Source organism: Convolutriloba macropyga, chromosome 12 (assembly GCF_964194025.1).
Source record: "Convolutriloba macropyga chromosome 12, txConMacr16.3, whole genome shotgun sequence".
Classification (NCBI taxonomy): Eukaryota; Metazoa; Xenacoelomorpha; order Acoela; family Convolutidae; genus Convolutriloba; species Convolutriloba macropyga.
In genome coordinates this window covers 34,197,446-34,216,065 of record NC_134479.1, presented here as the reverse complement: position 1 = coordinate 34,216,065, position 18,620 = coordinate 34,197,446, and the positions used below count along the sequence as shown (strand labels likewise).

The following is an 18,620-nucleotide window of genomic DNA, read 5'->3' as shown; positions in this document are numbered from 1 at the left end:
TGACAACTGTTTTCAGAAACCACACAATTAATTGATCTATAACTGCCGGAGCAATGATTTTTCAGAAAATTTTGTATTGACATTTTTCTTGTTCATTATTTTGTCGAAAGTGTCGATTGACAATGTTTACTTACATTATATCAGGTGATTACGCTGAAAAATTTTAAATTTGAAGACTTAGTTTTTTTGGTTGCGTTTGTATATTTATACCCTGTTAGATCATTGCATCATGCAGAAAACTAACTGTCTGCGTATGATCAAAGAGATATCAAGAGTCAATTGTTTTATGTGATCAATTAATCCATTGTTAATAATTACCCAAGAAGACAAAAGAATCAAGAAAAATGGGAAAATTTTAAGAGAACCAAAAAAAAATCGACGGACTCTTTTTCCAATGCCTTAGAGCAATATTTTTTTGATGTGCTTTTTTTCTTTTGTTGATGCCCAGAATATTTGCAGATTCAAATATTGCGACGTTTGTTTGTTTTTACTTTAAGATTTCAGGATAGGATTTAGCGTGATATTTCGTTTGTAAAATATTTCAAAAATCTTGTTAGATTCTAAGAGGAAAAAATGGCTATCTTGTAAGATTCTAAAAGAAAAAAATGGCTATTTTGTAAGAGTCTGACAGAAAAATTGGGTATCTTGTAAGATTCCAAGAGAACAAATATGGCTATTTTGTAACAATCTGACAGAAAAACATGGCTATCTTGTAAGATTCTAAGAGAAAAAATGGCTTTATTGTAAGATTCTAAGAGAAAAAAATGGCTATCTGGAAAGATTCTAAGAGACAAAATGGGTATCTTGTAAGATTCCAAGAGAACAAATATGGCTATTTTGTAACAGTCTGACAGAAAAAAATGGCTATCTTGTAAGATTCTAAGAGAAAAAAATGGCTATTTTGTAACAGTCTGACAGAAAAAAATGGCTATCTTGTAATATTCTAAGAGAAAAAATGGCTATCTGGAAAGATTCTAAATGAAAAAAATGCCATCTTGTAAGATTCTAAGAGAAAAAAATGGCTTTCTTGTAAGATTCTAAAAGAAATAAATGGCTATCTTGTCAGATTCTAAGAGAAAAAAATGGCTATCTTGTAAGATTCTAAGAGCAAAAATGGCTTTATTGTAAGATTCTCAGAGAAAAAAATGGCTATCTTGTAAGATTCTAAGAGAAAAAAATGGCTATCTTGTAAGATTCTAAAAGAAAAAATGGCTATCTTGTAAGATTCTAAGAGAGAAGAATGGCTATCTTGTAAGATTCTAAGAGAAAAATTGCCATCTTGTAAGATTCTAAGAGAAAAAAATGGCTATCTTGAAAGATTCTAAGAGAAAAAATGGGTATCTTGTAAGACTTTAAGAGAACAAATATGGCTATTTTGGAACAGTCTGACAGAAAAAAATGGCTATCTTGTAAGATTCTAAGAGAAAAAATGGCTTTATTGTAAGATTCTAAGAGAAAAAATGGCTATCTTGAAAGATTCTCAAAGAAAAAATGGCTATCTTGTAAGATTCTAAGAGAAAAGAATGGCCATCTTGTAAGATTCTAAGAGAAAAGAATGGCTATCTTGTAAGATTCTAAGAAAAAAGAATGGCTATCTCGTAAGATTCTAGGAGAAAAATTGTCATCTTGTAAGATTCTAAGAGAAAAAAATGACTATATTGAAAGATTCTAAGAGAAAAAATGGCTTTATTGTAAGATTCTAAGAGAAAAAAATGGCTAGCTGGAAAGATTCTAAAACAAAAAATGGCTATCTTGTAAGTTTCTAAGAGAAAAGAATGGCTATCTTGTAAGATTCTAAGAGAAAAGAATGGCTATCTTGTAAGATTCTAAGAGAAAAGAATGGCTATCTTGTAAGATTCTAAGAGAAAAATTGCCATCTTGTAAGATTCTAAGAGAAAAAAAAATGGCTATCTTGAAAGATTCTAAGAGAAAAAATGGCTATCTTGTAAGATTCTAAGGGAAAAAAATGGCTATCTTGTAAGATTCCAAGAGAAAAAAATGGCTATCTTGTAAGAGTCTGACAGAAAAAAATGGGTATCTTTTAAGATTCTAAGAGAAAAAAATGGCTGTCTCTTAAGAGTCTGGCTGAAAAATAGCAATCTTGTAAGTTTCTGGCAGAAAAATTGTTCTCTTACAAGAATCTGGCAGAATCTTGCAAGATAACCATTTGATTTCGATCCGGGTAGTAATAGTTGATAGATTAGAGTTTCGAATGTTGAAATTAGAGTTTCGAACACAGCCTCAAAATATTTACTAGTCTATTTTAAAACACTTTAGTGAATAAATTATACTGTTTTTTATTACTAAAAAGCATTAAAATTTTAAAATACTTTGTATTATAATACAACATTTTGAAGAAAGTCATTAAATCAAAATCTGTAGTGGGCTTATATTTTTGAATTCTGCTATCTCATGCTTTCAAACTATATAGAAATTCTCACTAAATAATTCTGTTGCATAATTTGGGCAGAATCCTTAAAATGTATCTTGTAACTAGCTAATAACTGCACTCTTACATTAAACATGGGATGTAGTTAGTAATAGTTAGTTGTAATAACTATTGAGGTTATAGAATCAAATTGCTTTACTCGCTTGGTTAGTGCTGGTTAATTTTTAATAAATTCCGTCACCCCCCGCCGCATTCCCCAATTTGGGCGTCACTCGACCGATTTATTCCATTGTAAGCAACAAGCAACTTGAGGAAAAGAGGGGAGCAACAAATTGGGGGGGGATGAATTTTGGTTTGCTTTGTTTAAAAATTTCAAACACGTTTCAAAGCAATTTAGAGTTAATATCGGGTGTTATTTTATAATATAATTTAATTTTTTTTCAGTTATAAATAACGTGAGCTTCTGGTAAAAGTTTTGGAAATCGACCCTTATTCAAGAATTTATCGAACAAAAAGCGAGGATAGATGCTCACAAGTATTGAAAACGAAAACTAAAAGCGTTAATCGCACAAAAACCTTAAATGAGATCTTACTTCAATAATCTCAGCTTGAAAATTGCTAAAAACAAAAAAAATTACTTCAGCAATTTCTTTCGTTCCGTATTAACATTAAAACTCAAGTGACAAACACAAACTTAGCAATCATCCAACAAAACTCATCAACTTCTCATCAAAAAAATTCATGGAAAAACTAAAATTTCCGATTTCGGAATTTCCTAAATAATGTCTCCAACTAGCCATCAGCTCCGCTAGGTAATTACGTACACAATATATATTATGTGCATAAGTATAGCGCAATAGCGCGCTTTAAATTTCCTTTACACTCAATTGAACTGTTTATTGACATCACGAGCTAAAAATACAGTAACTTGCTTCTATTGATAAAGATAACAATATTTGGGCACTTTTTGGGTACTTTTGGGCTGTTTTCTATTGACAATAAGCCGTAGCGCACATATGATACAAAGAGGGTTACTTTTCCTTCTTATCATAAGTTTACCCAACTAGGTAGCCCAGTCTTATCACCACGTGAAACCCCTTTTGTTCACCCCGTGAAATCACCTGAGTGTTATCTTTTTCACAGTTATGTTTTCACACTTCAGGTAACTTTTTTCATCAGATAGATGGTGGAAATTGTGAAGAGAATAGCGAATAATCAATTGAGAGAATTTGACGATAGACAGTAAGTTTTAAATCGGTCCTGTGAAATCACCATGCATAATTATGTTAAAAAACTCAGTATTGTAAATTATACAGCAATATTCAAAAAATTCTTTCAGATAAAGTTTCAGAAATCAATCTTAAGGATAAGGGACACCCCCCCCCGCTTAATGGAGCAATAATTTTAACGCCCTCCAGACGCATGTGCTATTTTTTCCATAGTAATGTGCTATATAAAACTTAATTTATAAGTGCCTGGTGCGGGGGGGGGGGGGCAAAAAAGATAAGGTCTACGATCTATTATAATCTGTGTTTAATTATAGATTTGGTTATCGATATATTGTTTTCTTTTTTGTTTTTCGTTTTTTTTATTAGTTTTTATATGATATGGTCGTCGATTTTTAATGATCCAATGGCGAAATCCATTAATTATTTCACCATTCGCTGCGTCATTTCTCAATAATTCCGATAATTTTCCTCGACGTCATCTTTAAGTATTTTAAGGAAAACTTAGTTATTATTGAAAAAATTTTTACAAAAAGTTTGAAGTTTCCACAATGTTCAAAATGAGGAGAACAAGTCAATGAGTTGATGTAAAGCTGAATCGACGTAAAATTTGCTTGTTTTTCTGGTTTCGTTATGTTTCAGCTCTTTGGTCAAATTTTTACTCTCGATTCAGCTTTACATCGGCTCATTGATTTTTTCAGCGAGTTTTGAACATTGTTTAAACTTCAAATTGTTTGTAAAAATTTTTTCAATGTTATCTAAGTTTTCTTTAAAATACTTTAGGAGTTCGCCATTGGATCAGTAAGAATCGACCATTTCATATAAAAACTAATTCAAAAGCGAAAAACAACAACAAAACAATATCTCGATAACCAAATCTACTTGTTAACACAGATTGTAATTCATCGTAGATCTTATCTCGTTTGCCCCCCCTCCACCAGGCACTTTTAAATTATGTTTTATGTAGCACATTACTATAAAGAAAACTATATTCAACACCGGAAAAGCCAATTCTAAAAATACTGGTTATGAAAACAAAACCCAAGTGCCGAAGAAAATATTTATTGAGCAGGCCACTACTTCATGTCTTTGACTGAATAGATGAACTTAGACAGCTTTGAATAATAACGTCTTGATTTACAATTTATTCCAAATATTTTCAAAAGGGGATTGACAGTTGCTATCAGCTGGACCCTCTGTTTGTGGTCAGCCCATCAGACTCTCGACGAGTCTCTGATCAAAATGCTTCTTTATTGTTGGCTCTTGGCAGAAAAATCATCTGTCACTAAAAAAAGAAAAAAAACTAAAGTTCGAATCGGCCTCTGATCAGATTTTTGTGTGCTCTAATCGGCCTCTGATCATACTATTGTGCGCTCGAAACTGCCTATGGTCAGACCTTCCCAGACTAAAGTGGCCTCTGATCATACAAGTTTGAGACCATTGTCGTGACAATTGTGCGCTTAGGGCCTTTTCCAGACCATGTAATTCGAGCGCACCGAGAACAGTTATGCGGTCGAAGATTGTCTGATGAGATGTCATTTCGGTCTGGCAACCTCGACCTGGGTAATATCAGAAAATAAATGCAAGGAACTAAGTTTCAGTACTAGTGTAATACAATGAACGCCAAAGGTTCAATTATGGATTCGATTTTTTTGATAATTGTTGCACCTACTATTGGTTTGTAACAGCTTTCTATCCCTTTGATCTGAAACAAAGACAAAGCAAGCAGGGCATTAACTCAATTTTGAAATGTCTATTGAAGACATTTATTAGACAAATGAGCATCAAAGTTAAAAGAAAATTCGAAGCAAAAATTCTGAGTAACTGTGTTTTAAAATGAAATTCCGGGTAAAGACTGTCCAAGAATATCAAACAAACTTTTTTTGATATTTTGAGACAATTTCTTGTATATTTTGGTATTTCTTGTTCAATTTACTAATTTCTAGTGTTTCCATTCTCTTAACATAAAAACTAAACAAAATATCAGCAAAAAAAAATTGTGAATTGAAAACTTATTGCTTATTGTTTATTGTTAAAAGGGCAACACAAGTGTCTGCAAGGGCAACTTTAATAAATTAAAACTCCTGACAATAAACCGGCAATTTTTGAATATTTTGGATAGTTCTGTGTTGGCATTGACAAAAATTTATAGGCAAAACTGTACATTACTTTGTTTGGAAGTGATGAAAAATTCCCGACGCGTCTACGAAGTTTGAGAGCAGTAAATTGAAAATATCTCCTGGCCAATGAAATAGCAAAACAAGTGAAAAATTTACAACATTAATATTGCATATTTAAGATGAGCATGCCAGTTTTCAATATATGTAAAAATCGAAAACGAGTTGCTTCATCTTCAATAAAAAATTATGATGAAAGACATGAAATACCCTGGAAAACTGAAGATTTTCTTGAAGGTAAACATTCAATTGTAACTTTGCTTGGTTAACATCGCGGATTTTTATCCTACAATAATTTTCCTTACATTATTTTACCTGCTAATTTTCTCTTACAACATCTGTTAAGTTATGAGTTACCACATCGGAACGAAACTAAACAAACCGAAGTGAAGAAAAACCCACATGAAGCTCTACAAACAATTGTTCTGAATTGTAAAATATATTTTAATCGTGAACAAGTTTCTTGTAAAATGCTGTTTTTTGTGCTTTTTCAACTCATCCGACCCGGGCAAACGTAAATTTTCCGATCTTTAATTCATTTGTGTTTCATTTTCTTTAAAAATTTTTCAGTTTCATTCGTTTTTTTGGTGGTTTCTTTCCTTTGAGAGAAAAGCAGAACTTGATGAAAACATTTCAGATTATGCATTATTTTTTTATGTTTAATATTAGTTTGTCCTGAAAAGTTCTAACCAATTAATTTTTTCTTCAAATCTTCGTTTTTCGCACTTTCAAAATATAAAGTGTCGATTTCATAACTTCTTATCAGAGGGGATATATGTGCAATTGTTTTGTGATTATTTTTTTTCGATCTAGACACTTTTGAATTAATTAACTAATATGAAATGTGATCTGATAAACACACGAAACCTGATGCTGCAAACACCTTTATCTAATCATTATTTCTTCACAAAATAAAGTATTATTTTACCAAAGCCATCCAGCACTTTTTGAAGTGTTGATTTATTTGCGGACTTTTTAAATCTCTGTTTTCGGATTTATAGCTTATTAAAAGCTCTCTAAAGTTTTCCTAAAGAAGTGAAAAAATTAGTACATTCTGTTTTTAGTTTAAAATTTGACTCCTTGAAATAAGTGGACTAGATAAAGTAGGTCATGAATTCAGAGGTCATAACCTGTTATTACTACATCCTGTTACTAAATTATGTATTTAAAATAATTTTTCTTTTCAAAATAAACCTGCTGTAAATAATTTGTTAATTATTTCCGAGTTCTCAAGTGTCCTTTTGACGTAAAAACCAAATGTTCTCAAATCACTCAGTTATACAAGCCCAGCTAGCTAATTCAAGTATTTAACTAGCTGATATAACAAGTTAGAACAAGTTATAAGTAGCTTTCAAATATTTACAAACGGCTGTTTACATTTTATTTCAGGTGAACCAAAAAGGCGTGGGGGGAAATTAGCTACAAAATGACGCAGAAACTGTGGAAAAAGAGGAAAAGAAAAGATTTCAACAGTCATATTTATTATAACCAGGCTTGTGCCGCCGTTAACCGAATTCAACAAATATTTATAAACGGTCAGTTAACTTTTAGCTTATTAACTTTAATTATCCGCCAGACCTTTGACTTTGACGTCCAGCTCAAAATGCGAAAACAATTGCTGCTACAGACTCAGTGGGAACAAGAAATGATGTTAAAATATGTATGAAGGTTTTCTTCAGCCATTTCGATCAGGTTGTTCAAAGCGAGCTGCAAAAAGTCCAGCCACGAAGAGTTGAAGGCAGGTGAAATATTTCAAGTATCGTCTGAAGAAAAGACAAAAAGGGGAGCAGGGAAAACAAAGAAAAAGTACAAACAAACCCGGGAAAAATAACAAATAATGTACTCCATAACTGCTACTCCAGGAATAATATATCGGTTTCAACAATTTTATACCTGGATAGGTTGACATTGGAGCAAAGTGGCAAAAACGTCATAAAAATCAACTCTATCGTAAAATAATTAAACGGTACTAACTTTTATATCTAGTTGTAAAAATGTCTTTTACATTAGTTTATAATGGTGCTTTTCGTTTGGGACAATACAATTATGTGCATTTTAAAACAACTTATCAAATATAAATTTTCGAGGCTCACACAATGAAGCAAGCATTATAGATTTAGCAATTAACTTTTGTGAACCAAATAAAGGCCAAGCAACAGGCCAAACACCCCCGCACCTCCCCAAATAATTGCTCCTTTATTATTTTTTTCCCTATTGATTGACCTCACGAAAAAAGTTCTCAAATCCAACTACCCAAAGCACTGATTTCCGGCAAACATGCCACTCTCCTGCTAATTTCCGGCAATTTTTCCCTGATTTGGAGGCACGCAAAAATTACCCGGAACCCCCCCCCCCCCCCCCAGAAGAATTCAAGAAAATCTTATGGTTGCTGAAATAATACTTTCGCAAATGTTTATTGAGTGAAAAAAAATTGAACCTAAAATTGAGAAATCTGATTCATGGAGTGGGATTGTATGTTTTGAAGAATAGTGAACGATGCTTTTAATTTTGCGGCAGTTTATGAAGAATAGTGAAAGATGTGAATTCTGAGGAAAGCTCAAATTTCTAAATCTTCAAATTAGATATTAGTTGATGATATCGCGAACAAAAGCCTAATGTTAAAGAGCAATGGTCTCTTGGGACTCAGAGTTTCGAGTAAACTTTGAAAGAATATGAAAAGATTTAAATTTTTTAATCAGGACTTAGCATTGTATCTCAATAAACATAATTCAGTTCTTCGACATGGCTGCTCAAATTTTAAGATTGAAATTCGAATTAAGAACTTTTTGATAAGAGTCGACAGCTTTCTATTTTCGATCAAAAGTTTCCATAAGAGTTAAGGCCATGGTATTTTAAATTGTGAAACTTAATCTATCATTATTCGAATAGAGTATAGAGTATTTTTTATGTATTCAAGTAATTTTTTGTATGTATTCAATTAAGAAATGAAAATAACGAACGGTTATCAGGAAATTTAACTCAGTAAAAAAGTAAAAAAAGGTTCTACCTGCTAAAAAAATGTCCTGAAACAGTCTCGATGTTAGTCGTCCATAACAATGCTTGCTGATGTAGAAAGTCATTATCAACTAAAGTGGAATTTTTGACGATATCTTAAAAACTAACAGAATTGATTTCTGATTTGTTAACCACTTCAAAAAATTAAACTTTGACATTTTCATGCGAAAAAAAATCAGGCTAAATAATTTGTCTTTGAAAGTTGTAGATAACTTGAGATAACACAAATACATGTTTGTCTCGGCGTAGAGACAAAAACATTTTTTTTCAAAAAGTTACAATGAACAAATGTTCATTACTTGAGGATAGTGAAACTGTAAATGGAGGATTGTAAACATGAATATTGTCACTCGTCAATAGTGATAAAGAAAAACTCGGCCTGTCAGGTATTTAAATCGAATATTTGCAATGATAAATATTCAGGCGAAACTGACCAGTTTAATATTTGTAGCGCAAGTCGGAGGATTAATTTTTTCAACGAAAACATTAGATCTTAGAGAATTAAATTAGTGGGATTTCAATCCCTGTAGCTGAAATTAATAATTTACGGTACTGTCTTGCAAGTGCCGTTTTCGAGCTATTTTTGTTTTACAATTTCGCAAAAAAAAAACAGTTCAGTCATAAATTTCATGCAAAGTTCCCATTACGGAACAACGATTAACTTTAAGCTAAAAATTACGCATAAAATAGTCAATACTCGGTTTAAACATGGTCCCAATTTTTGAATTTTTATTGTATAATAGTTTGTTCACATCTGCATGCTATTCTACTCTAGGGGAATTTTTTATTTCTTTTGTGTATATTTTTGTGAAATATTACAATTTGCAGCCATATTGGTCTTGAATATTCGCAATATATAAACAATGAGTTGGAAACGCCGTTTGTATTGGTCATCTGTCTATTCGTTTCAAACTTGTTTAGATAATCATCAATTTTAAAGACCCAGGCCTATGTGACAAGATTTTGAACGATAAGTTGTTACGTTGCGATTTTTTCTCTCTTATTGTCTATTGACTTGGAAATCGAAATTTGTTGTATACGATCTAGCGAGGGTTTCTGCAGGGGTTGTGTAGAATACGAGCGGTTTATTAAACTACACGTTTCTCTCGTTTCCGTTTGGCCGCCGTACTTATCAGTGCAAACACAAGTAGTCAGAGTTGACATTATGCTCGTCTGGATTACACTTAGGTTTTATCGGAGTTAAAATTGTTCATTTGATTAAGGTTGCATATGTAACTATAGTTCACATTGATAATTAGGACCCCATGTATAAAAATGTCCCCAGTCTTTAATACCAGCGAGGACACTGCGCAAACATCTCAAATCTTTGAAATATCGTCAAGTAGACAAGAAAAAAATTTGGAAGATAATAACAGATAGTCAATTGAAGTTGGCGCAATTATTAATCAAGCTTAACTTGTTGTGTTTTTACACTTCGAGTACGAATTATGGTGTTCTATTTTTTAATCGGTCCAATGTTCTGAAACAGGATGCAAAAGTCATTGCTGCACGTGCAAAAATTGACTTTCTTGTTTGTTGTTCAATAAAAATACAGAGCAGAGAGAAAAAAGAGTAGTTGTTTTGTCGAGTCAGTTTTCAAAAAAAGAGTGACAAATTTAGGTATAAAAAAATTTCCGGTAAGCCAGCAAAAGTCTATTGATCACGTGCGGCTTTATCAAAGCAGTCTTTTAAGTTTATTTCTAAGTTTTTTGATCAAAGTAATTTTGCTAATATATATTAAGAAATATTTATATGTTTTGAACAACTTGAATAACTCTTAGTATATGGCAGACTTTTAGATGAAAACTTTAGCTGTTGTTGACATTTTGTCGACTTAGATGCGTTTTTCGTATTCTTCGTCAAATTTGTACAATCTGCAGGGAGTTTTTTTGGGTCCAGTTAGAGTTTGCTGTAGTTTTGGGGTTCTTTCGACGTGTTTGCAATCGTTTTTTGGCTATATTTATCAAGAAAAATTCATTGACTTAAATCAATTTTCGGCCTGTTTTTGTCTGTTTTTGAAGTTTTCCCCAAAATTTTTTTCAGAATTGGTTTTTGCTTCCCATTGGTTATTGAGATTAATTATTTGAATCACTTTCGAGTTATTTTAAGCACTCGCATTTTGTGGAGAATTTTCAAGATAATGTTAAAAAACTTATCGTCGCCGTAATCCTTACAAAAAAGTTTATAATGTGTTTTGCACAATTGAATAGTTTTAGGAAGTAGATAGTTTATTCTATTTATCAAGCAGAAAGCATACGCCGATTTCGAATTTTCTGGCAATGTTCTTTATTTAAAAGTATGACATATTGATTTGCGTGCTAATAAATACCTGTTTTCTCTATACAGGTCTCAATTTGCTGCAAAAATTTTAATACACGTTGCATGGCACAGTAAGTCGTTCAAAGTTATGAACAACTCATTATGTTTCAAGCTTCGATGAAAATCCGAAAAGGATCTCATAACCTAGACAATTAATACAACTTCCTATTGAAATGTTTTATTCGTAAATTTAAATGGAGCGGTAAACCCTGTTACTGCAGAAATCATTGTAGATTTCTTCACCTAATCAAAGTCAGATCGCAAGTTGATATGAAAAATTTCTCCAACAGATCACTGTGTATTCAACATTTCTTTCAAATTTTTTATGGATTTTATTCGACTTGTACAAATTTTTGCTTGAGCCATGAAAATGCCGTACACCAATTCATGAAAAAAATTCAACGCATGAAATGATCCACTTTGATTCCATTTTTTTAAAATCAAGACGTTTCGTAGACTTTAACAGTTGATCAGGATTGTTTAATTTTTTTGAAATTAACCATCCATTAGATCGGCAGGTTTCTTCCTTTGAAGTGTGGAACTCGGACTAAAGTTGTCTTCCTATTAAAACTCGTAATCTGTTCACATGAAGCTATATAAATTAAACTACTTCATCAAAAGGGACTAAGAAACGCATCCATGATCTCTACTACTCATGTTTGGTTACTCGATAATCAAACGTTGTTTGAGAACTAAAATGATTTGCAGTTCCCATAAAGTTCCAAAGTTAGCTAAAATAATTTGAAACTGACTTTATCCTGAAGTCCATAATTGCCTATCCACAGTTTGCTCAGCCTTTACTTTTCATCACTTTTCATGTACTGTTGTTTTTATAACTACAAAAACAACTTTTCTCTCAGGTAAATCAATCAAAATACAGTAAAGCGGATCGTTCGTTCTAGGATTGCAACTAACTTCAAGTGTTTATAAGAACAACATTTTCCTCAAGACACGAAATCGCAAGTGCCTTTTTATCTTTTTCTCAAGCACATAATTGATCGCTTTAAAAACAGACTCAAAGTCTATACGTGTAACTTCAAACAAATGCTGAAAAATTATGAAATTTCGTTCATTTTTTCTAAAACACAAATTGTACGTTTTTGGTTAATTTTTGAAAAATTTTGAAAAAAAAAATGTTTTTTTTTGGGTTACTTTCAGCTTAGTTACGTCATTTTTATCGGTGTAAAAGTACTCTTTAGGGTATTTCTTGCTTTTGATATAATAGATTAATGCATATATAAGCCATATAATTAATCCACGCGGATAAAAAATGTATTAAAAAAGAAGCTAGGCGGAAAAAAGGTGTTCTAATTTGCGCAAATATTGACCAATCAGAATCGAGTATTAGAGATAGGCCTATCTTGTCACTGTTTAGAAGCTCAGTTCATCTTTTGCGACTGACTTAATCTTCATAATTCATTATTTCAACATAGTGTATCCTTTTTCACCCGCTCACGATAAAAAATTAATTTGAAACTTTGCCAAAAACTGGACAAAAATAACAAATCAACTTTAATTTTTCAGTTTAATATCAAGTATCGCTTTACTCTTTTAAATAATTTAATTTCTATACATTTTTTATCATCTTTTTGAACTTTAAAGTTTAAAATTCGGAAACTTTCTTATTTGTTATCTTCTTAAGAAAACTATAAAAACTGAACCGACAATCAAATTTGTGCTCTGGATTTTTATTTAAAAATTCTAGAACCTTTGCTTTTGGTTTAATCTGTCAAATCTTGTAAAGAGGATCTGTGCAAAACTGATCCAATATTCCACAAAAATTTGCCGACTTTTGGATGTTTTTCCCGGCTAACTCCATCTCACTGGTGGGAACAACTCAAATTTCCAGCCCTTCAAAACCCGACTCAGCGGGCTTACAAAGTCAAACACAGTTGATGGACCAATTCCACAATTCAAACTTGTCGAAGTCTCTCGTTGGTGAATGCAAACCAATCATGCAAAACACGACAGATCAGCTTCAAGCAGCGGCCGCCGTGGGCTTGCACTCTCAACACACAGGGATTGCCAACAATGCGGCGGGGGCGAATCTGGCGTCCGCGGGGGCTGTCGCTTCTCAAGGGCATAACGACTTCTCAAAATACTCGGCTTCGCCATTCCAAATTAGACAACGACCCGCATTCGCACCCCCACCAACTGTAAGTATTTTTTAACCTTTAAACTGAATTTTTGTTTATTTAAATAATCAATATAGATCAGCGGACATTTTTTCAAAAAAAAACAGAATTAATTTTTCTTGGTTAATTTGCCACGAAAAAAATTGCAAATACTAGAAGTATGTATTAGCATTAATTATATTATCATCAAAAATTTGTTTCAACTTGAACAAATAACAATCTTTTTTCCAAGAAAGCAAAGTTGTCCAGAAAGCCCCGATGAAAAAGCACAAATCATAAATAATTGGCTATGAAGTGAACATTAATTTTTGCTGTTAAAAGGACTAAGTGTTGTGCGCCCTCGTGCAGCTGTGAGCTAATTAATTGCTCTTTTGTCTAAATAATGTCTGAATAAATTCGATTAATCAACGCTGCATTTGCTCTTGAGTATCGGGGTAATAAATTCACAGTGACAGTCACTTATTTCACACCTTGACACCTAGTTGAAATTGACAAGCACCTTAACTTCATCCCCTCCCTCCTTTTTTTCAAAGAGTGCAATAATTATCCCAGTTGAACAATTATCTTTCAACTAAACATAAGAGCCCTTTTTGTACTCAAGTTTTTCAAATTATATCAATTTTGATACGAACGTATTATTTGGAGAACGTTTCCGGAAGCATATACAAAGTTCGGGAAATCTGCTTTGTAAATATGAATAGGTCAAACAAAATTAAATAAACAAATTTTGTTTGCAAATTTGCGGAATTTTTTCCCTGAATATCATTGCAATGAAATCATTCAGTAATTAAAGAAGAATTGAGAAAAATTTTGACTCAGATTATTTTAAGTTACAAATAAGTCATTTATAAATGCGGTTTCAGGAGTAAATATGATAGAAACAAATTCGTAAAAATCTAATATTTCAAACAATATGTGACTTAAAATACAATATTTTCTCACAAGAACAGATGATGAAGTTTATTAATTTGTTTTCAGAGCAACTTCTTCGGCCACCCTTTTGACGACTCATTCTTCAGAGCTGACAGTTTGACCTCAAACCACATGAACCACATGGCTCCCAAGCCCATGGACTACAAACCCCACGAATACTTCTCAACAATGATGGCTGACATGCAAAACAACGCCGCAAGATGCTCTCAGCTGGACCTTCTGGACCAAATCGCCCCTTCAGTTCAATTCGGAGGAACCACAGACCATCAGACCAACTCCTTCCACCCTGCAACCCATATCGGGTTCCACCCCTCGTTTGGACCCGGAAATATGGCCGCAGCCGCCGGACTAGCCGGACCCTCAACATTTCCTCAAATCACACACGTTCCTCAGCCCGAAATTGAAGCCGACCCGAGAGAGCTCGAAGCCTTCGCCGAGAAGTTCAAGCAAAGACGAATCAAACTCGGTGTTACCCAAGCGGACGTCGGGAAGTCGCTTTCCCATTTAAAAATTCCAGGTGTTGGAAGTTTAAGCCAAAGTACAATTTGCAGGTTCGAATCTCTGACTTTGAGTCACAACAATATGGTTGCTTTGAAACCCGTTTTGCAAGCTTGGCTTGACGAAGCAGAGGCCGCGGCTAAAGGTCGACTTTCAGAAAAACAGTCAAGTTGTCTTTCGGTTGTTGACAAAAAGCGAAAACGAACGTCAATCGCTGCTCCCGAAAAGCGGTCTTTGGAGGCGTATTTCACAGTCCAACCTCGACCCAGCGGTGAAAAAATATCGGCAATCGCTGAAAAACTGGACTTGAAGAAAAACGTGGTCCGCGTTTGGTTTTGTAATCAGAGACAAAAACAAAAACGACTGAAATTTGCTGCTACACGATAGAAATAAACAAAGAAAACATTCACGTTTTGTGAATTGATTTCACGAAAAGCGCACAAAAGACTTCCATATTTGGTAATTTTCTGAACAGATATTTTGGCGTGTTTTATTTTTCTCTGTTGTATATTTTGGCACAGTTCATGGTGGCAATGTAAATGTGTAAATACGCAAACTTTTAATTTGTATTTTTATAGTAGTTTTAAAAAGTTTTCTTCTGCAAATCCCGTTTTGACAATAAAATGGTAAGATCCTAAGATAGACATCATAATGAGCAAATTGCGTGCGTATAGATTGCTACAAAATAACTCTCTAAGGCCAGTGTTGACTCAATTTTAGCAACAAGTTAGTTTAAAAATGCCAATCAACTCGAGTATCTAAAAATTGCTGAAATTAGCCATGCCAAACCATGGAAATCACGCCCAAGGATTACAAAAACAATATTGTGATTATCTCAGGCAAGCTTGTCACTTCAACACAGTCGAAACCACAACTGCATAGAAAATTTTTTTCTGCTTAAATGATTTTAAAATGTACATTTAAAGCAAACATTCTGTTCCATGTGATCTAGAAAAACGTCTCATCATTTAAAAAAGCGATGAACATTTTCAATTTGAAGTTGAAGAACAGCGAAATATTTTCAACAGTAAGTGCATAGATCTTATCAAACAGAAGTTCTTGTAACTGAAGATACAATTGAATAATAAATTAGAATAAAATTCTATTAAAAAATCAGGCTTGTTTGACTGAAGCTTGATTAGAAATAAAATTTTACAAGAGTGTTTTTTTTGGATTTGCAGCATATACAAATTAAACTTGAATAGTAGACCTTTATAACTGGTATTTGATAATCCTTATAAAAAACTTTTTATATCAAATTTTTTTATATTATTAATTTTGTCACCAATATATTGTCGGAGCTAATGAAGAATAAATATGTTGAGGGCCGTCTTATTATCACTAGCTACACTTTTTTCACTCATTTCAAAAATAAACGTATAGTTGAAACAAGCAGGACCGGTATTGTGCACTCGCACATAATGTTCTGAACCCGTTCAACCAAAATTTAGACTTAAATGTCCGCCAAATGAGGAAGAAAAAGAGTTTTCCGAATAGTGTTTCAAAGTAATTGGTATATATGCTTCAAAAAACTTTTTAAACGCAAACCAATAATTGAAAAAGACAATGTGGCATTGGAAAGCCGATGATGTCTGCCTTGAACAAGGCAAACAACAAAATGAAACAACAAAACACTAATTACAGTCAAACTCAATTTCTATTTTTGAATAAAGAACACTAAAAAAGTCAAAGTAGCATCAGATACAACCTAAATTAAACAAATCATTTTTTAAATTCAATACAAAGCAGATGGGACCTGTCCTTGATGAGACTCAGTAACAGCTCAACAAAAACACACAACAAAACCAACTAACAATGAGCAATTTTCGCTGAAACAATCGGCGATTGAATGGCTTCGGTAGTAGCCATTTGGGGCTTAGGGATGTTAGCATTGGAAGGTTGTGAGCTGATGACGGGTGTAGGCCAAGCTTTGTGAGGGTGTTAGGGATGGGAGGGGAGGGGCATAAAGCTGGGAGGAGTGGACAAGAAGGGGGTCCAAATCGTTCGGTGGAGAAGGGCGGATGGGGGTGTGTTGGTGGTGACGGGGGTCAAATTTTAAGATAAAGAAACGCAATTCACACGATTAAATTGTTTCTTTAAAACAATTTCAGCAAATCGCATGCTTAGAGACTAATAAGATGCACAGCTCTAAAAGAGCTGCTCAATCAACTAATGTTTACAGGGCTTTGCCTGTTCATCCCATTCTTGTTGACAAAACGATGAAAGGATCAGAGAAAATTTTTGCATAAAAAAGACCACAGGACTAATCAATGGGTAAAACTTTTTTGAGTGCAAGCAATAAAAAGGCATTAGGGAGGGTCGCACTAGGGGGAAGGAGCAGAGTGGGGTAACCAAGTGAGCCGAGGGGATTTAAGTTGGGGGTCACTCGATGGGTTAAAGGGTTCGGAGGGCTTCGCCATATAGATAAGGGTGGACGGAGAGTGCTGGTGAGGTGATAAGTGGTAGGTCAAACTATTAAGACTAAGAGCCACTGGTCACACCACGTCGCCTCAAAACAGATTTGGTGAATCGCATACATAGTCTAGTGAGCCGATGACTCCAAGATAACTTTTATGTTCACCGGCTTTACCAAATTTTCCCGTTTTTGAGGACAAAAAACAAACAGATGAGGCAAAAAATCAGTCCTGCCACAAACTCCTTAAAATATCACAAGAGAAACATAATTGGTACAAGTTTCGTTTTGGAACATTTAATCAAAATGCGCAAAATTATAATAAAAATCAGATTTCATCAAAAAATACAATTTTTGTAACTTATTTGGAGCCATCGTAACTATTCATTAAAGGAATCAAAAATCAACAATGCTGCTTTAAAAGTTTAATGAGAGCTTCCATTATCAAGAATAGCAGACAACACCAATTAACAAAAACAAACGTTATTCACTCTCAAACGTTATTTACTCTCAAAAACTGATATTCAACTTTTACAAAAACTTGTTAACAAATTCAAAAGGGCATCATATAAAACCAGAGAAAGCTCGAAATAGCTCCAATAGATAGCTCTAATTCGCATCAGAAAAAAAATCCGTTCTTTTTTAAAAATAATATGGGACCGGTCCTCAATGAGACTAGGTACCAAGTTGACCAAAGGGTCAACCAAATGGCAAAGTACGAAAATACGCTTATTTTTTTTTGAAAAAAATTCAGCCAAATTACTAAAATGGTTTACGAAATAAAATTATTTTAAAACTTCATTTATTCCTTCATTGAACAGTGTTGAGAGCTGTCCTTATACAGAAAAATCAGACGAATAACTAAAAAAAACTTTAATCCAAAAAACAAAAATTCTATTAAATTTCCGGAGAAAAACCTGTCAAGGCAGTTAAATTCAGGAGCCATTATTTAGAGCCGTTAGATATTTTGATTGATTGATAAATTCAAGGATAATGGGAACCTTCAGCAGTAGTTCAATACGACAAGGAAACGGAAAAGAAACTCAAAAATTGGCAAGTCTCCAAAAATGACAAAATTTTTATGAAAGGTCGAAGTATCAAAGCCAATAAAACCAATTCTTAGGTTATTAATTGTTTGTTGTCTAGGAAGAAGATGTTACTTTTGTTTACCGAGGCTTTGCTTCAAATTGATATTAAAAAGATAATAAAAAGTTTTAAAAAATCACAGAATTTTTAATCCCAAGATTTGGAGATTCAAAGCAATCAATAAATTTCAAGTTATCAAAACTAATTGGTCTAACTTATATTTTCTTAGGGAGCCAGTTATAATTCTCCTCAGTAAAGAAAATATCTTCCAACTAAAAAACATCAATGATAACAAGCAGAAATCAGATTTCCACAATATTTTTTTTTTGAAAAAAAAACAGTAATCCAGCCGATACAAACTAACAATTAGGTCAAATTTGAACTTCATTGGTACTCATTATAGAGGATGTATGCAATAAAAACAATAAG

The 18,620-nt window shown here is 33.1% G+C and overlaps 1 protein-coding gene across 1 annotated transcript; it reads left to right on the top strand.

Annotated features, from left to right (window-relative positions):
- Positions 1-12,488: 12,488 nt before the first annotated feature.
- On the top strand, positions 12,489-15,297 carry LOC142350994 (POU domain, class 4, transcription factor 3-like). The gene is made up of 2 exons (XM_075403032.1): positions 12,489-13,282; positions 14,240-15,297. Exons 1-2 carry the CDS (start codon positions 12,923-12,925, stop codon positions 15,077-15,079), a joined length of 1,200 nt encoding a protein of 399 aa, XP_075259147.1. The 5' UTR covers positions 12,489-12,922; the 3' UTR covers positions 15,080-15,297.
- The last annotated feature ends 3,323 nt before the right edge of the window (positions 15,298-18,620 follow it).

Coding starts and splice junctions, on each gene's coding strand:
- LOC142350994 (XM_075403032.1), top strand. CDS start 12,923: ATGTTTTTCCCGGCTAACTCCATCTCACTGGTGGGAACAACTCAAATT. Junction 13,283..14,239: donor CATTCGCACCCCCACCAACT/GTAAGTATTTTT, acceptor ATTTGTTTTCAG/AGCAACTTCTTCGGCCACCC.